The sequence below is a fragment of the Ostrea edulis genome, chromosome 1 (genome assembly GCF_947568905.1).
Source record: "Ostrea edulis chromosome 1, xbOstEdul1.1, whole genome shotgun sequence".
Classification (NCBI taxonomy): Eukaryota; Metazoa; Mollusca; class Bivalvia; order Ostreida; family Ostreidae; genus Ostrea; species Ostrea edulis.
The window spans coordinates 108,365,971-108,380,937 of record NC_079164.1 but is presented as its reverse complement, the minus strand read 5'-3'; the positions used below and the strand labels follow the sequence as shown (position 1 = coordinate 108,380,937).

Genomic DNA, 14,967 nt, shown 5'->3' with positions numbered 1-14,967 from the left:
TGCTGGCTGATTGGCCTCACAAATTCTGCGAAACATTTTGCCATCTCTATTTATCTATATATTTATCTATATATCAACCATGCACATAAATTCCTTCAGCCATTTCAGGACTAGGGTTCTTCCAGACTATAAATCGATGTAAGGGATGAGATCAAAAGATCGATGTCGGATAAAAATCTAAATTCAACTAGTTTGGGGAAAGGGAGTAAAAACCCCTCGAGATCTCTTCTAACCTCTCCACCTCCACCACCATCAACACTTGCCTTTCTATCTATTTTTTTTTTTTTTAGCAGTAAGATATTCATGCAATGGACGGTCCGTTTTCTTTTACAGCATAAATGTTCCTTTGACAATCCAAAAATGTTTCTAACCTAACCTCAATTTCTGTGAAAACGAGCACAGGGGGCTCGGTTATCAGATATTGAAGTTTTGTATTAAAAAAGGGGGGTGTAAAAAAAGTACTACTTTTTTTAATGTACACATGATACACCTTTTTTAAAACGACTAAAACAAGCGGATTTTGGTGGTGGATTTTATTTATATAATTTATTATTCGGACACAAATAATGCAGATCTTCAATTTTTTTTATTCGGGAACAAATATTTACAAAACTTCAATATCTGACAACCGAGCCCCTGTGGATCGAAACGAGGGGTTATATTCGGAAGGGGGGTAGGAAAGACCAAATATACCCCCCTCCCCTCGTTTCCACAGAAATTAGCGTGACGTGCAACTAGCCTTCCGACTATGCGCCTGGGGCGCGTTTTACAAAAGAACTTACGACCAACTTTACATACTGGAATTTACCAGTTTATTGTAAGATCATTCACCCAAATGCGACATTTTAAAACAAAAATGTTGAATATTAAGCCTTAGAAAAGTTTTACTTAATTCATTCAAAGTAATAACTATGTAATAGAATTTAAGACTTGAGGCTTTGTTGTAAGTTGTTTTGTAAAACATGCCCCTGGTCTTGGGAACCGCGCTCATTCATGATGCTTCCTGCAGATCTACCTTTCACTTCCGCGTTTCCATAGAATAGAGTTACAGGTTTGGATTTACCATATCCACTTCCGGTATAATCAATCGATGAAAATGGCGAACGAAGTGGTAAATGCGCCGAATAAAACATGGGAATTAAGTTTGTATGAACTTCACAGGACTCCACAAGAAGCAATAACAGACAATACTGAAATAGCAGTGTCACCAAGAAGTTTGCATAGTGAATTAATGTGCCCAATATGCCTAGATATGTTAAAAAATACTATGACAACAAAGGAGTGCTTGCATCGCTTTTGTCAGGACTGCATAATAACTGCGCTTCGCAGCGGCAACAAAGAATGTCCTACATGCCGTAAGAAACTTGTGTCTAAGAGGTCTCTCAGACCAGATCCCAACTTTGATGCTTTAATATCTAAGATTTATCCTAGCAGAGATGAATACGAAGCTCATCAGGCCAGAGTTCTAGCGAAACTAAACAAACAGCACAGTACTACTGCACTGACCAGCAGGTACAATATGTATACGATTAAATTAAAGCACTGACCAGCAGGTACAATATGTATACGATTAAATTACAGCACTGACCAGCAGGTGCAATATGTATACGATTAAATTACAGCACTGACCAGCAGGTACAATATGTATACAATTAAATTACAGCACTGACCAGCAGGTACAATATGTATACAATTAAATTACAGCACTGACCAGCAGGTACAATATGTATGCGATTAAATTACAGCACTGACCAGCAGGTGCAATATGTATACGATTAAATTACAGCACTGACCAGCAGGTGCAATATGTATACGATACAGTTAAGAAAATATATACAATTAAATTGCAGCACTGTGGAAATTGGAAGGTTGATCCAGTGTTCGAAATTGGTTTAAAACTTGGGATAGACCATGGGTCTATGCCAAAACAAGATGGCATAGACCTCATCAAATTGGCATAGACCGCAACATTGAAAAAAACCCACAAATTTAAAACATTGTCATTTACTTCTAATGTACTTTGATAGCATATTTTCTTTCCCATTTCTATAACAATGTCCTCCTTTCCTCATAACGTTTATCAGAAAGTTGATTTTTGGGATAATTCTATTGCTTTAAACCTAGAAAATCAGCGTAGACAATTTGGACTATCTCAATTACAATTGGCATAGACCAGCGTCATTTGACATAGAATCGGTCTGTGGTTAATTTCGAACACTGTTGATCTTATTTTTACGTCCACATTTGGATAGACTCACTTTGTCAAAGTAAGGTAGTTTCTTGCACTATTACTCATTTATTTAGCTGTGTTTTAAATTTGTGTGTGTACAAATTATACAATGTATGTTCATAGTACAACTATTAGTGACACTAATGATATCGGAGCTTAATTGATACATTCTAGCCTTGTTTCATATTTCTTCTACATTTTTGTAATGAAAAAGAACAAGTTACAAGCAAGGTGAAGATAACGAACAGTGATCAATCTCATGATTCCTATAAGCAACACAAAATAGATAGTTGGGCAAACAAGTTACAAATGATCTTAAAATAGATAAACATTACTTTGCTGTTCACCAGAAATCAAGTAACATGTGTGAGTCTATAACATCAGTGTCATCACTATGCTTTTGTTACAACATTGGACAATTGATAAGGTTGGGGAACTTAGGGGAATGCTACTACATTGAGCATGCATTGAGTGATGGTATGATGATCAATTAATTTATACTCCAAAATTTTTATGTGTACCCATTTTAATTTATCAATATTGTTGCAAAAGTATTTCTCTGTCAGAGCATGCTCTGCTTGTGGTAGACACTTTTACTTTATAGTTAAAAATGCACATATTTTCAATTTGTAAACAGCATTGTTTACTTGTCATTATGGTAAAATGAGATCAAACGACAAAGTTCAAAAATTCTTATTTTAAAACAAAGTTTTATTCAAAAATTGTCTGATAGGATTTATTTTGGGGTTCAAAAGGCAACAAATAAAAACCCAGCTGATTTTTCATTTGTTAGACGTGTAGAAGCCATTTTTGGCAGCACTCTGTTTTTATGTGCTTGCTTTGGGATTCTGTCATTCATAAAGTACATCCCCGTAAATCATTTAGTTGCTTAAATTTTCTTCTATTTAGCATTTTAGATCATTTTAGGGTTTTATCTATTTTCAATTTCAATATTTTCCCATAGATTGGTAGAGATGCTAGCATTATATATCTCATTTACAGTCAAAATTATTATTTTCTAGAAATGTATTTAGTTAATAGTTTCTCGGCCTGCATTATGTAAATATTATGTTTGTATATGTATTGTATAAACTGAGCTGTTACTGCTGTGTTTCACAAATAAGATTACAATGCATGACGATGTATGTGCGAATGTCATTTTCAATTTGTATATTACAGATGTATGTTTTCAAGACACTGTTTAAATTGTGTTTTAGCATTGAAGAGGGGTTAAGAGTTCAAGCTTTGAGCAGGCCACAGAGGGTTCGGAAACATGCCACAGAACCTGATTTGTCTCGTCTTGAAACTGCAAGTAATGCTTCCAGTGAAAACACACCTCTGAAGAGACCAAAGACATTGTCTGATGACTCCAGTGCAGAAAACTCTCTTGCAGAAGCAACAACAGAATCAGCCCCTCCACCTGAGTTACCTCAGCCAGTGGGAGACATAGAATTGATATTCAGACCATTACCCATGGAACATGAATCCCCAGATGATTCACAAATTCGTTACATTAAAACAACAGCTAATGCAACAGGTAATTTACTTTATGGTAAATATGCTAACAGAAATTATCCCAAGTTGACTCACACCCCAAAGATATACCAATTTCATCCTGATGATTTATGATCAATGTTTACAGTAACTTTGGTAGGAATTTTAAATATTTTTACTATCCTTGTTAGCTGTAATAAGTATTATGCCACAGCTGACACAGGTATTGAATATTTCCATTAATTTCAAAAGTACATTACAGGCTCCAGAGGATGAAAAGGTTTAGGTAATTGCTTTCGATCTGTCCATCTCCTTATTTTTCCTTAGATTTAATTGTTCATGACTTTTGAAGCACACAAGATGGAGAATTTGTATGAAAGGTCAAAACTATATGACAGATAAACCTCAAGGTCATATGTCGAGGTTAAATTCTCCATAGTTGGTCATGGTCATACTTTGTGACTTAGTGTTTGGTTTCTTTTTTTTCAGTGGACCATTTATCAAAGTACCTGGCAATAAGACTCTCATTAGAATCCAAGAAAGTTGATGCAGGTATTTGAGAAAAGTTTAACAAATGTGCATGCATTATTTGTGAATGATATAATTTCAGTTATAAAACTTCAAAGGGTTTTAGCAACTTGAATTCAGTTCATGGGTTCATTTGATTATTTAAAAAAGAAACTCTTTTGTCCCATTATGGCTTCAGTATTAATCATCTGATTGTAACACTGTATATAGAGAGTAAAATGTGAGACGACTCTTTCATATATAGGTACAAGTTCATCAGACGGAGAGAGTAAATACACAATTTACATTGCAAGTAACCCGGGAAACTACACAGCTCTCAATGGTGCTATGACTTTGGAACAGGTCAATGACAAGTATTGGCGTATTAACAAACCCCTGGAAATGTTTTATGCAGTGCAGAAAAAAGCAGACTCACCAAAGAAATCAGAAAAATAGCTGGGTTTTTTTTCTTTTCTTTCAAATTGACAAATAAACGTGGACTATTTTCAATCATATTTACCATTACATCTTCATTTATTTTTCTGTATTGTGTACAGATGTGTGTAGGGCAACACGTTCATAAGAAAATGTTGTCTTTTGTGTAACAGAATTGTTTTTTAGTACATATTTTGCATGAAGTTGGTTAAATATTAGTTATAACCAGTCACGTTTTGTAGATTTAGTGACAGAGGGCATGCTTTAAAATCTCGCTGTATCAGCTTATTGCTATCTTGTGTGAATGTACTCAGAAGTTCGTGAATTCTAATGTTATGAAAACTTTTGTTACTTTTTAGTATAAGTAATGCAAGTTGCTTGTATTCAGTAATTTGATGTCATAGCAAGATATTTTTGAAGCATTTTTATTTTTGACTTTTATTATGTTGAAATTTGAACAATTTATGAATAATAGTATTGAATTCCCGTTGATGTGCACTTTATACTTTAGATGAATTCTTCATCTCTACTGGAAGTTCCAGGTATTTTCTGTCGGAAACAATTTCTTAATTTGAACATACATGTATTTTATTGTTCTTGTTATCTTGAAATATTTTCAAAACACTTTTGGTTTTTATTCCAACATTCTTTCTTCCAAATTTTTCTGTTTTTTGTTGAGTGAATGTCGGGGAAAATGCAATTGTCAATGAAATCTCCAAGCTGTACTTTGAACACTTGCTTGAGAGGTATTTTATCAATTGAAGCTATGCATGAACATTTGATCATGACCAACAATTACATCCATCATATTTGTTACATTTATTTTTAAAAACTGCCATCAAATATTGTAGTTCATTTGTATTACGTGCACATTATGTTTGCACATGCATAATACATTATACATATTATATTGTTTAAAAGTAATGGTAATAATGAGATGATGTAAAAATTGTGTAATAAAGCAACAAAGAAATTTTAGAATCATGTATAGCTCATATATCTGTGGTTTTCAAACTTGGAAAATTGAATCAGAAAGACATTTAGTCTGACAACTTATGATAGACATCAAGTGGCCATATCTGGAAATTTTCAATCATGGGGATGTAACCTCCACTAAATATCAAAGGATGAAGTGAAATGGCTATATTTTAATGGCAGGCCTTGGGTAATGGTAATGTGTAATGGTAATGTAATGACAGACAATTTCAGTATAATGGGGTGTAATGGACCATTTTTGCATTACAAGCAACTTGTAGAAAATATACGTACTGTAATGCGCATTACATTTACATTACTTGATGATATTTTGGAGGTTAATGAACAACATTTTAGTTATAATACCTAACGTATAGTAAGTCAACACTTATATTATAAAGAAATAATTTTTCTGTCATTTCTTTAATATCAGTATGTTATGTAATATGGAATGTAATGCACTCTCAAGTAATGTGTAATATAATGCATTATATTTCAAAATATGGGTAGTGTAAATATCAAATTTTCTAAGTAATGGTAATGTAATGCATTATATTGCCATGTAATTGACCCCAGACCTGGCTAACGGGCCCCCAATATATTAATAAAAATAAATTTTCTTGTTTCATGTTATTTACATGTTTCAACTCGTTAACGTTTGTACTTTTATGATTGAAATGTTACACGGGGGCATACATTCGCCCCCCAATGGTATAAAACTCTTGAGTTTAAGCATTAACTGAAATTCTCAAGCAATTGATCCCGTCCATATTTTTATGCCCCTAAGATCGAACAGGGTTCGAAATTAACTTTTTCAAGCACTAGTCTGTACGGACTAGTCATTATTGATGTTCACTCGTCCGCAAAGCATTTCACTAGTCCGTCCAGTATGAAAGGTGAAGATAACGAACAGTGATCAATCTCATAACTCTTATAAGCAATACAAATTGACGAAGATCGGGGGGCATATTTTTTTTGTCCTTTCTGTCATTCTGTCTGAAACTTTAACCTTGCTAATAACTTTTGAACAATAAGTGATAGAGCTTTGATATTTCACATGAGTATTCCTTGTGACAAGACCTTTCCGTGAGTACCAACATTTTTGACTCCTTGACCTTGGAGTTTGACCTACTTTTTGAAAACTTTAACCTTGCTAATAACTTTTGAACAATAAGTGATAGAGCTTTGATATTTCACATGAGTATTCCTTGTGACAAGACCTTTCCGTGAGTACCAACATTTTTGACTCCTTGACCTTGGAGTTTGACCTACTTTTTGAAAACTTTAACCTTGCTAATAACTTTTGAACAGTAAGTGATAGAGCTTTGATATTTCACATGAGTATTCCTTGTGACAAGACCTTTCCGTGGATACCAACATTTTTGACCCCTTGACCTTGGAATTTGACCTACTTTTTGAAAACTTTAACCTTGCAAATAACTTTTGAACAATAAGTGATAGAGCTTTGATATTTCACATGAGTATTCCTTGTGGCAAGACCTTTCCGTGAGTACCAACATTTTTTACTCCTTGACCTTGGAGTTTGACCTACTTTTTGAAAACTTTAACCTTGCTAATAACTTTTGAACAGTAAGTGATAGAGCTTTGATATTTCACATGAGTATTCCTTGTGACAAGACCTTTCCGTGGATACCAACATTTTTGACCCCTTGACCTTGGAGTTTGACCTACTTTTTGAAAATTTTAACCTTGCAAATAACTTTTGAACAGTAAGAGATAGAGCTTTGATGTTTCACATGAGCATTCCTTGTTACAAGACCTTTCCGTTGGTATTGAACCTTTTGACCTTGACATTTGACCTACTTTAAATTTTTTTTTTTTTTACATTGGTCATAACTTCTACATGGTAAATATTAGAGCTTTCATATTTTATATGAGCATTTCTTTTGACAAGATCTTTCTACTGGTACCAAGATATTTGCCCTTGTGACCTTGGCCATTATTGGGGGCATTTGTGTTTCACAAACACATTTTGTTGCAGATCTGGAAATATATGGGTGATAGTAGGTACAGTTAAATCATTTAGACTTATGCTATGCTTGTATGTTGTTTAAAACTTTTAAATTTCATATGGCGGTAAATGTACCCCATATGGACGATATTTTAAAAAAAAGTGGAGGAGGAGAGTAGCAAAAATGTTACTAGAACCTCTCCATTATTGAAACCTGTTTGAACTCTATGACGCTCCATACAAAAGACGATATCACGTGATTCGGATGCTTTGTCAGAAGAATGCCTTCAATGTCATGTACTTTAAACTGAGTGTATTCGATACATACACGCATATATATATATATATAATATACTGTATATATGTGATTTATTAACTAATACACTAAATTTGGTTAAAGGGACTGATTCACGATTTCCCCCCAAATTTTGTTTTTAATTTTTATTGATCAGAATCTACTGTCTAATGTGTTCAAATGATTTCACATAAAAATTAAGGTTATACATTATCACAGAAGTTCGTTATTTATTTTGTAAATAAAGATTGCGGTATATTATTATTTACGAAAATTTTAGAAGAAATGGATATTGATCTAAGTTTATTATATCTTTCACATTTCAAGCATTCCTCGGGTAAATTGTGTTATCTTAAAGTTAAAATTTGTGACTATGCAAAATTACGATGCTTTATATTACAAAATTGATATTTCACTGGTTTGTTTGTTTACATAAAAAGACTTGAGTCTTTGTTTACATAAGGCTGAAATATTGCTTTTATTCTTGGATTCAGTAGGTCTTCAATTATTTGAAGATATCATCAATTCATTTGATGCGCGCAACAATTTAATTAAAGATATCTTCAAATAATTAATGATATCTTCAATTCTGAATTATTGCGCGCATTAATTGAATTGATGATAGCATTAATTCTCCAGCTGAATTGATGAGCGCTTTAATTGAATTAATGATCTCTTCAAATGGATTAATGATATCAACAATTGAATTGATGCGCGCATTAATTCATTTGATGAGAGCAATAATTGATTTAATGCGCACATTAATTCAATTACTGCTCTCTTCAATTGAATTAAGGATATCTTTAATTCATTTGAAGAGAGCAATAATTGTTTTAGAGAGAGCAACTATATAATTAAAGATATCTTCAATTCAACATATCCACAATTAAATTAATGATCTCTTTAATTGAATTGTTGCTGTCTTTAAAAGAATTGATGCGCGCATTAATTCCTTATACAAAAGCATTGTAAATAATTAATGATATCTTCAATTGAATTAAAGAGATCATCAAATTATTTATACCGAGCTCTAAATTAATTATTGCAAGCAATATTTCTACGAAATCAATTGAATTGAAGAGCAATAATTGAATTAAAGCGCGCATCAAATTTATTGCTCTCATTAATTCAATTGATGCGAGCATCAATTCAATTGAAGAGAACTATAATTGAATTAATCTTTTCAGGCCATCGGATGTTGAAGATGCGCCTGAGACAGGTGTTGTAAAATGTCTGGATCTTCTGCAGAGTTGTTTTGGTAGTTCTCCATGTCTCTGATCCATACAGCAAGACGGACATAACATTGGAGTTGAGGATCCGCAGTTTGGTAGTTATTCGGATGTTCTTTGAAGCCCATATGTTCTTTAGCATGGTAAACGCTTCTCGTGCCTTGCCGATACTTGACTTGATGTCACGGTCTGTGCCACCCTGTCTGTCCGTCACACTCCCCAGGTAGATGAAAGACTCAACTTCTTTGATGGGTTCACCACCAACTGTGACTGGTAATTGTACAGTGGTGTTGATCTTCATCAATTCTGTTTTCTTCAAATTGATCTTGAGTCCCTTTCCTGCTGATGTTGTTACAAGGTGAGTTGTTTTGTCCTACATCTGACTGCGGTTGTGCGAAAGCAGAGCCAGGTCATCGGCAAAGTCGAGTTGCGTCAGGAGTGTCCACTGTATACCATTGTTCCTGCCGGATGTGGTAGTCCTCATGATCCAGTCAATAACCAAGAGGAAGAGGAATGGTGACAGCAAACATCCTTGTCTAACTCCTGCCTTGATCTCAAAACTCTCGGACATCTGGCCAGCATGGGTAACCCTGCATGTCATACCTTGGTAGGTGTTACGAATCAGGGAGACAAGCTTTTCGGGTACTCCATAGTGTCTCAGTATCTTCCACAGTGTCTCATGGTCCACGCTGTCAAACGTTTTCTCGTAGTCGATGAAGTTGATATAGAGGAGTGACTTCCATTCCAGTGATTGTTCGATGATGATGCGCAGACTGGCTATTTGGTCAGCACAAGATCTGTTGCGTCTAAAACCAGCCTGCTGGTCATGGAGCTTTGGATCCACTGCCTCTTTCATCCTCTCGAGAAGAATCCTGTTGAGGACCTTGCCAGGAACTGACAGGAGCATAATTCCCCGGTAGTTACTGCAGTCCCTCAGATCAACCTTCTTTGGTAGCTTAATGAGGATGCCTTCTTTTCATTCCTCTGGGACGTTCTCTTCCTCCCAGATCTTCTTGAAGAGGTTGTGCAAGATGTTAACAGCTGTCTCTGTATCAGCTTTGATGGCTTCCGCTGGTATCTCGTCAGTCCCTGCCGCGTTTCCATTCTTAAGTGTGGTAATTGCTCTCCTGATCTCTGTCTTAGTTGGTTTGTTGCAGTGGATCGGGAGGTCTGCATTGGCTGGTTGTATGTCTGGAGGCATATCTGGTGTTGGTCTATTTAATAGCTCTCCAAAGTGTTCTACCCATCTCTTCAATTGTTCTTCTGTTGTTGTGAGAGGATTCCCGTTCTTGTCCTTCACTGGCTTGTCTGTCTGCTGGAACTTGTTGGAGAGCTTCTTTGTGACCATATACAGTTCTCTCAAGTTTCCCTGTCCCGCTGCTTCTTCTTGTTTGGCCAGATTGTCTATATGATCCCGTTTATCTTTCCTGATGCTTCTCTTGACTTCTTTATCTGTGGCTGTGTAGTCTTCTTGAGCTTTTGCCTTTGCTGCTCTTGTCCAGCTTGTGTTCAGTGCCGCTTTCTTTTCCTTCCTCACCTCCAGTTTCCTCGTGGTATCAACAGATGTCCACTCTTTGTGTTGAGTCTTTCTTCTGCCGAGAACTATGGAAGAGAGCAGGGAAGGAACCTATAGACATACAAATCAGACATAGGAAATGGGGCTGGATTGGACACACCCTAAGGAAGCCACCTTCCAGCACCACACGCCAGGCCCTGACCTGGAACCCGCAAGGCAAGAGAAAGAGGGGACGTCCAAGAAACACCTGGAGGCGTGACTCAGAAGTAGAATTAAAAGCGCAGGACATGACCTGGCACGGCGCCGCAAAAGCAGCCCAGAATCGTGTTCGTTGGAGGACTGTCTTTGATGGCCTATGTTCCTCACGGAGCGACAGGCCTAAGTAAGTAAGTAAGTAATAATTGAATTAATGCGCGCATTAAATCAATTATTGCTCTCATTAATTCAATTGTTGCGCGCATTAATTCAATTGATGAGAGCAATAATTTAATTGAAGCGCGCATTAATTCATTTGAGGAGAGCAATAATTGATTTAATGCACGCATTAATTCAATTAAAGAGAGCAATATTTAAATTGATGATATCTTCAGTTATTTGAGTTTATGTCAATGTGACGCTCCATACCCCCCACCCCTGGGATCATCAAATAGTTTTCCATATAAACACCATATACCAAGTTTGGCCCCGCCTTGGGGTCAGAACATCTACTCCGGGGACCATGAAATTTACAAATTGGTAAACCTCCCTGCTCTACATCACTGCATTTAGTTTTTCTTACAGGTGTGCAATTGTAGAGAAGATTTTTAAAAATTGAGATATGAGAAATTGACATTTAAATGTCTGACAAATCGACATAAATATCTGACAACTAGACATACTTATCTGACAAGTGGTGGCAAAAATATGATACCAGATATATTTTTCAACAATAGCATCAATAAATACATGTAATTTTTCAGTGAGCGTAATGCCTTGCCAAAAAACGCCATCTGCTGGTCGAATTCCGGATCAGTCGTGTGTCAACTACTGTCGTATTGAACTTTGAGCAATGCTTCAGTTCATATCAAATGCATTCTTGGATTTATAGAAGTAGTTTCTGATAGAGTACATTTTAAAAAAAAAAAACAACCAACAAACCATATTTTTTTCCCTGATTACCAAAGTGGAAATAATGACCCCCCGTAAAGTACAATCTAAAAAAAAAAAAAAAGAAGGGACAATAAATATACAACGTATTGCATCTAGATTTACTTCTTGAAACTGATATTTAAAAATTATACAGTAGTTTATTCACTGAAGCTTCGGTTAACGCCGAAGCTTCCCATCCTCGCCAACACCACCAGAAAATGGCGAAGAATTGTTATCCCGTGTACATACATAAGCAGCCTCGGAGAAAGATCATTATTGTTATTTAGGGACCGGTCAATGTTTATTGGGGAGTTGGGGCTGGTGCAAAATGCAATAGGACATGCAATTAGTTTGACTGACATACTGATAGGACTCAACTTTTTTAATTTTAAACACTGATAGGACAGCTAAAAAAAAATAATTTTTTTTGTTTTTTTTTTTTTTGTTGTTGCAAATTTATCAATGACCAAAAATATTTATAGAGTATCAACTATCTTACAAACAACGATACTGAATTGTATGCATGCTTTATTCCATGTCCAAGTTGAATTTACTAGAGACAATTTGCAATAAAATACTGGACCTTTGAACATTTTTTGATATTAAAACATGTAATTAAAAATCACAAAAGGAGTATTCAACTGTGAATAAAATTGCAAAAATTTCGTATTGCATGGAGTATGGATTTCAATCATAGGAAATTGAAATGGTGTATCATGTTGGTCATAACTCGAAGGATACAGAGACCAGAATTAACTAAAGTCTAAACACATCTTTAATAATTTGATAGTTTGTCATTACAACCTATCATTGGGTAGATATGCTGTCTGACGTGTTTCATACCGATCGTTAGGCCGTTCTTGGCACACTGATTTTGACTACGGATAACTCCGTTTACCTGATCAAGATATCCATCTTCGCTGACCAAGGGTGACGATACACGATGTTCCTCTTTCAAGAGGAACACGGTGTATCGTCACGCTTGGCTAGCGAAGATGCAAGATATCGGGCTCACAGCGGGTGTGACCGGTCGACAGGGGATACTTACTCCTCTTACAGTGGCGGATTTAGAGGGGGGCGCAATTTTCAAATTTAAGGTAAATCGTGGTATCTTGTTTAGGGAAATGTACTAAACGATAAAAGAAGCAATAATTTCTTCCACTCCCGGAGAAAATGAATGACAAAATCTTTTTGATTTCTTAATTTAATTTATTGGGAGAACTTAATTTCCCCCCCCAAAACCCTTAAAATTTGGGTCATTTTATTAATTTCACCTTATTAAAATGATAGAAAATAGTACAAATGACTATATAGGAGAAATATTTCAAGCCCCATAAAATCTGTAAAACCCAGGAGCTTCGCTCCCTGGACCCCCTTGAGGGCTTCGCCCTGGACCCATTTCCTCATAAAGTGGCGCTCCCCGTAACTGCAATTCCTGGATCCGCCCCTATCTTAGGCACCTGATAACACCTGTGGTATATCCAGGGGTCCGTGTTTGTCAAACTCTTTATATTGTATTCCTTATAGGAGTTTTAAGAGTGATCCCTGTTATCTTCACTTTTCATAGGGAATAAAATATTTGTATAAGTACATGAAACAAAAATTCGGTAAAACAGTAATTAAAAGATATGCAAAACGTAGTACTTTAAAGAACAATTTAACAAAAAGAAAAAATTAGATGGGAATAATGAGATTTGTAACTTCATTCTAGACAAATTACCGAACAAACATGAAGTAAACAAAAGTTTCTCAGGAACTTAAATCCCTAAGCTGATATCACAATGGAGAGACTTTTAAGTGATAATTATGAAGAACTCCAGAGATTTTTAAAATGAAGTAAAAATGTTTAATCATACATTTATATATTTTTTTATTAGATGGGACAAGCACTTTTTTTAAAATTACACATCTGATATAGGACAGCAACTTTTTTGTAGGCCTATTCTTAGAAGATAGGACATAGGGTTTTTGTTAAACGGTAATATGGAATGCACCGGTCCCAACTCTCCAATAAATATTGACCGGCCCCTTAATTGAGAAAATTTTGAATGCCGCGATTTTTGGTATGCCCAAATATATGAAGCTGAATTGAAAATGTACATTTAAATTTTGAATGCCGCAATTTTTAGTTATGCCCAAATATGAGGCTTAATTGAAAATGTTCAAATGTAAAGATTAATTCTAAACTGGTGCCTGATTTGTCTTTATTTCTACAGAAATTAGGTATATATTTACATACAGATGTTTGGGACCGATTGAATATAAGTTAACGTTTGAATCGGCCTGCAGTCGTTTCAAATATCTCCGTGATTCGGAACTGTCAGTTTGACTCGGAACTACATGATCTATGAACTCGGTTATGAAAAAAAATATATGCAAAGACCGGTGATATTTACAATGATATTTAGATAATTTATTTTTCATTATAGTAACTTCTGATCTTCTAACAAGAAAATTGAAACCTAAATTACATCTTCGTGGATTATACCGCCAGCAATCGTTAATGAAAATATGGAGAGTCAAATGAATTGTCTTTAATATATTCATCTGATGCGCGCAACAATTCAATTAAAGATTTCCTCAAATAATAATGATATATTCAATTCTGAATTATTGCGAGCATTAATTGAATTGATGATAGCATTAATTATTTTGCTGATGAGCACTATAATTGAATTGTTGCTTTCTTCAAATGAATTGATGATATCAAAAATTGAATTGATGCGCACTACAATTCAGCTGAAGAGCATTTATTCAATTAATGCGCGCATCATGTCAAATAATGCTATTATCAATTCAAATGATGCTCGCATTTGAAATTTTTTTTTTTAGAGAGAGCAACTATATCTTCAATTCAACAACTCGATGTCTTTAAAAGAATTGATGCGTGGATTAATTCCTTGTACAAAAGCGTTGTAAACAACAATTAAGCCGGGTAACTCCAGACTCGCAGTTTTATCTGATACAAGTTTAAAAAGTGTATTTATTTCCATTTAGTAGAGTTTAAACTAACAAATTATCAAATAAAATATATAGGTCATCACACTTTTTAAGATGCGAGACATTTATCAAATAAAATATATAGGTCATCACACTTTTTAAGATGCGAGACATACATAAGCAGAATCATATATCACCGTCAGAAAATTGCAGTTTTCCTTCATCAGCGTTATCAAAATTTAATGA

The 14,967-nt window shown here is 35.0% G+C and overlaps 1 protein-coding gene across 1 annotated transcript; it reads left to right on the top strand.

Moving 5' to 3' along the window:
• The first annotated feature begins 262 nt into the window (after nucleotides 1-262).
• Nucleotides 263-5,644, top strand: LOC125666137 (E3 ubiquitin-protein ligase RING2-A-like). The gene is made up of 4 exons (XM_048899261.2): nucleotides 263-1,512; nucleotides 3,448-3,767; nucleotides 4,214-4,276; nucleotides 4,497-5,644. The coding sequence occupies exons 1-4, from the start codon at nucleotides 1,091-1,093 to the stop codon at nucleotides 4,685-4,687; spliced, it is 996 nt and encodes a 331-aa protein (XP_048755218.1). The 5' UTR covers nucleotides 263-1,090; the 3' UTR covers nucleotides 4,688-5,644.
• Nucleotides 5,645-14,967: the final 9,323 nt, after the last annotated feature.

What these genes read in the sequence shown, in the direction of transcription:
- LOC125666137 (XM_048899261.2), top strand. Translation starts at nt 1,091, where the DNA reads ATGAAAATGGCGAACGAAGTGGTAAATGCGCCGAATAAAACATGGGAA. An exon ending in AACAACAGCTAATGCAACAG is followed by an intron (nt 3,768 to 4,213) that starts GTAATTTACTTT and finishes CTTTTTTTTCAG; the next exon opens with TGGACCATTTATCAAAGTAC. An exon ending in ATCCAAGAAAGTTGATGCAG is followed by an intron (nt 4,277 to 4,496) that starts GTATTTGAGAAA and finishes TTTCATATATAG; the next exon opens with GTACAAGTTCATCAGACGGA.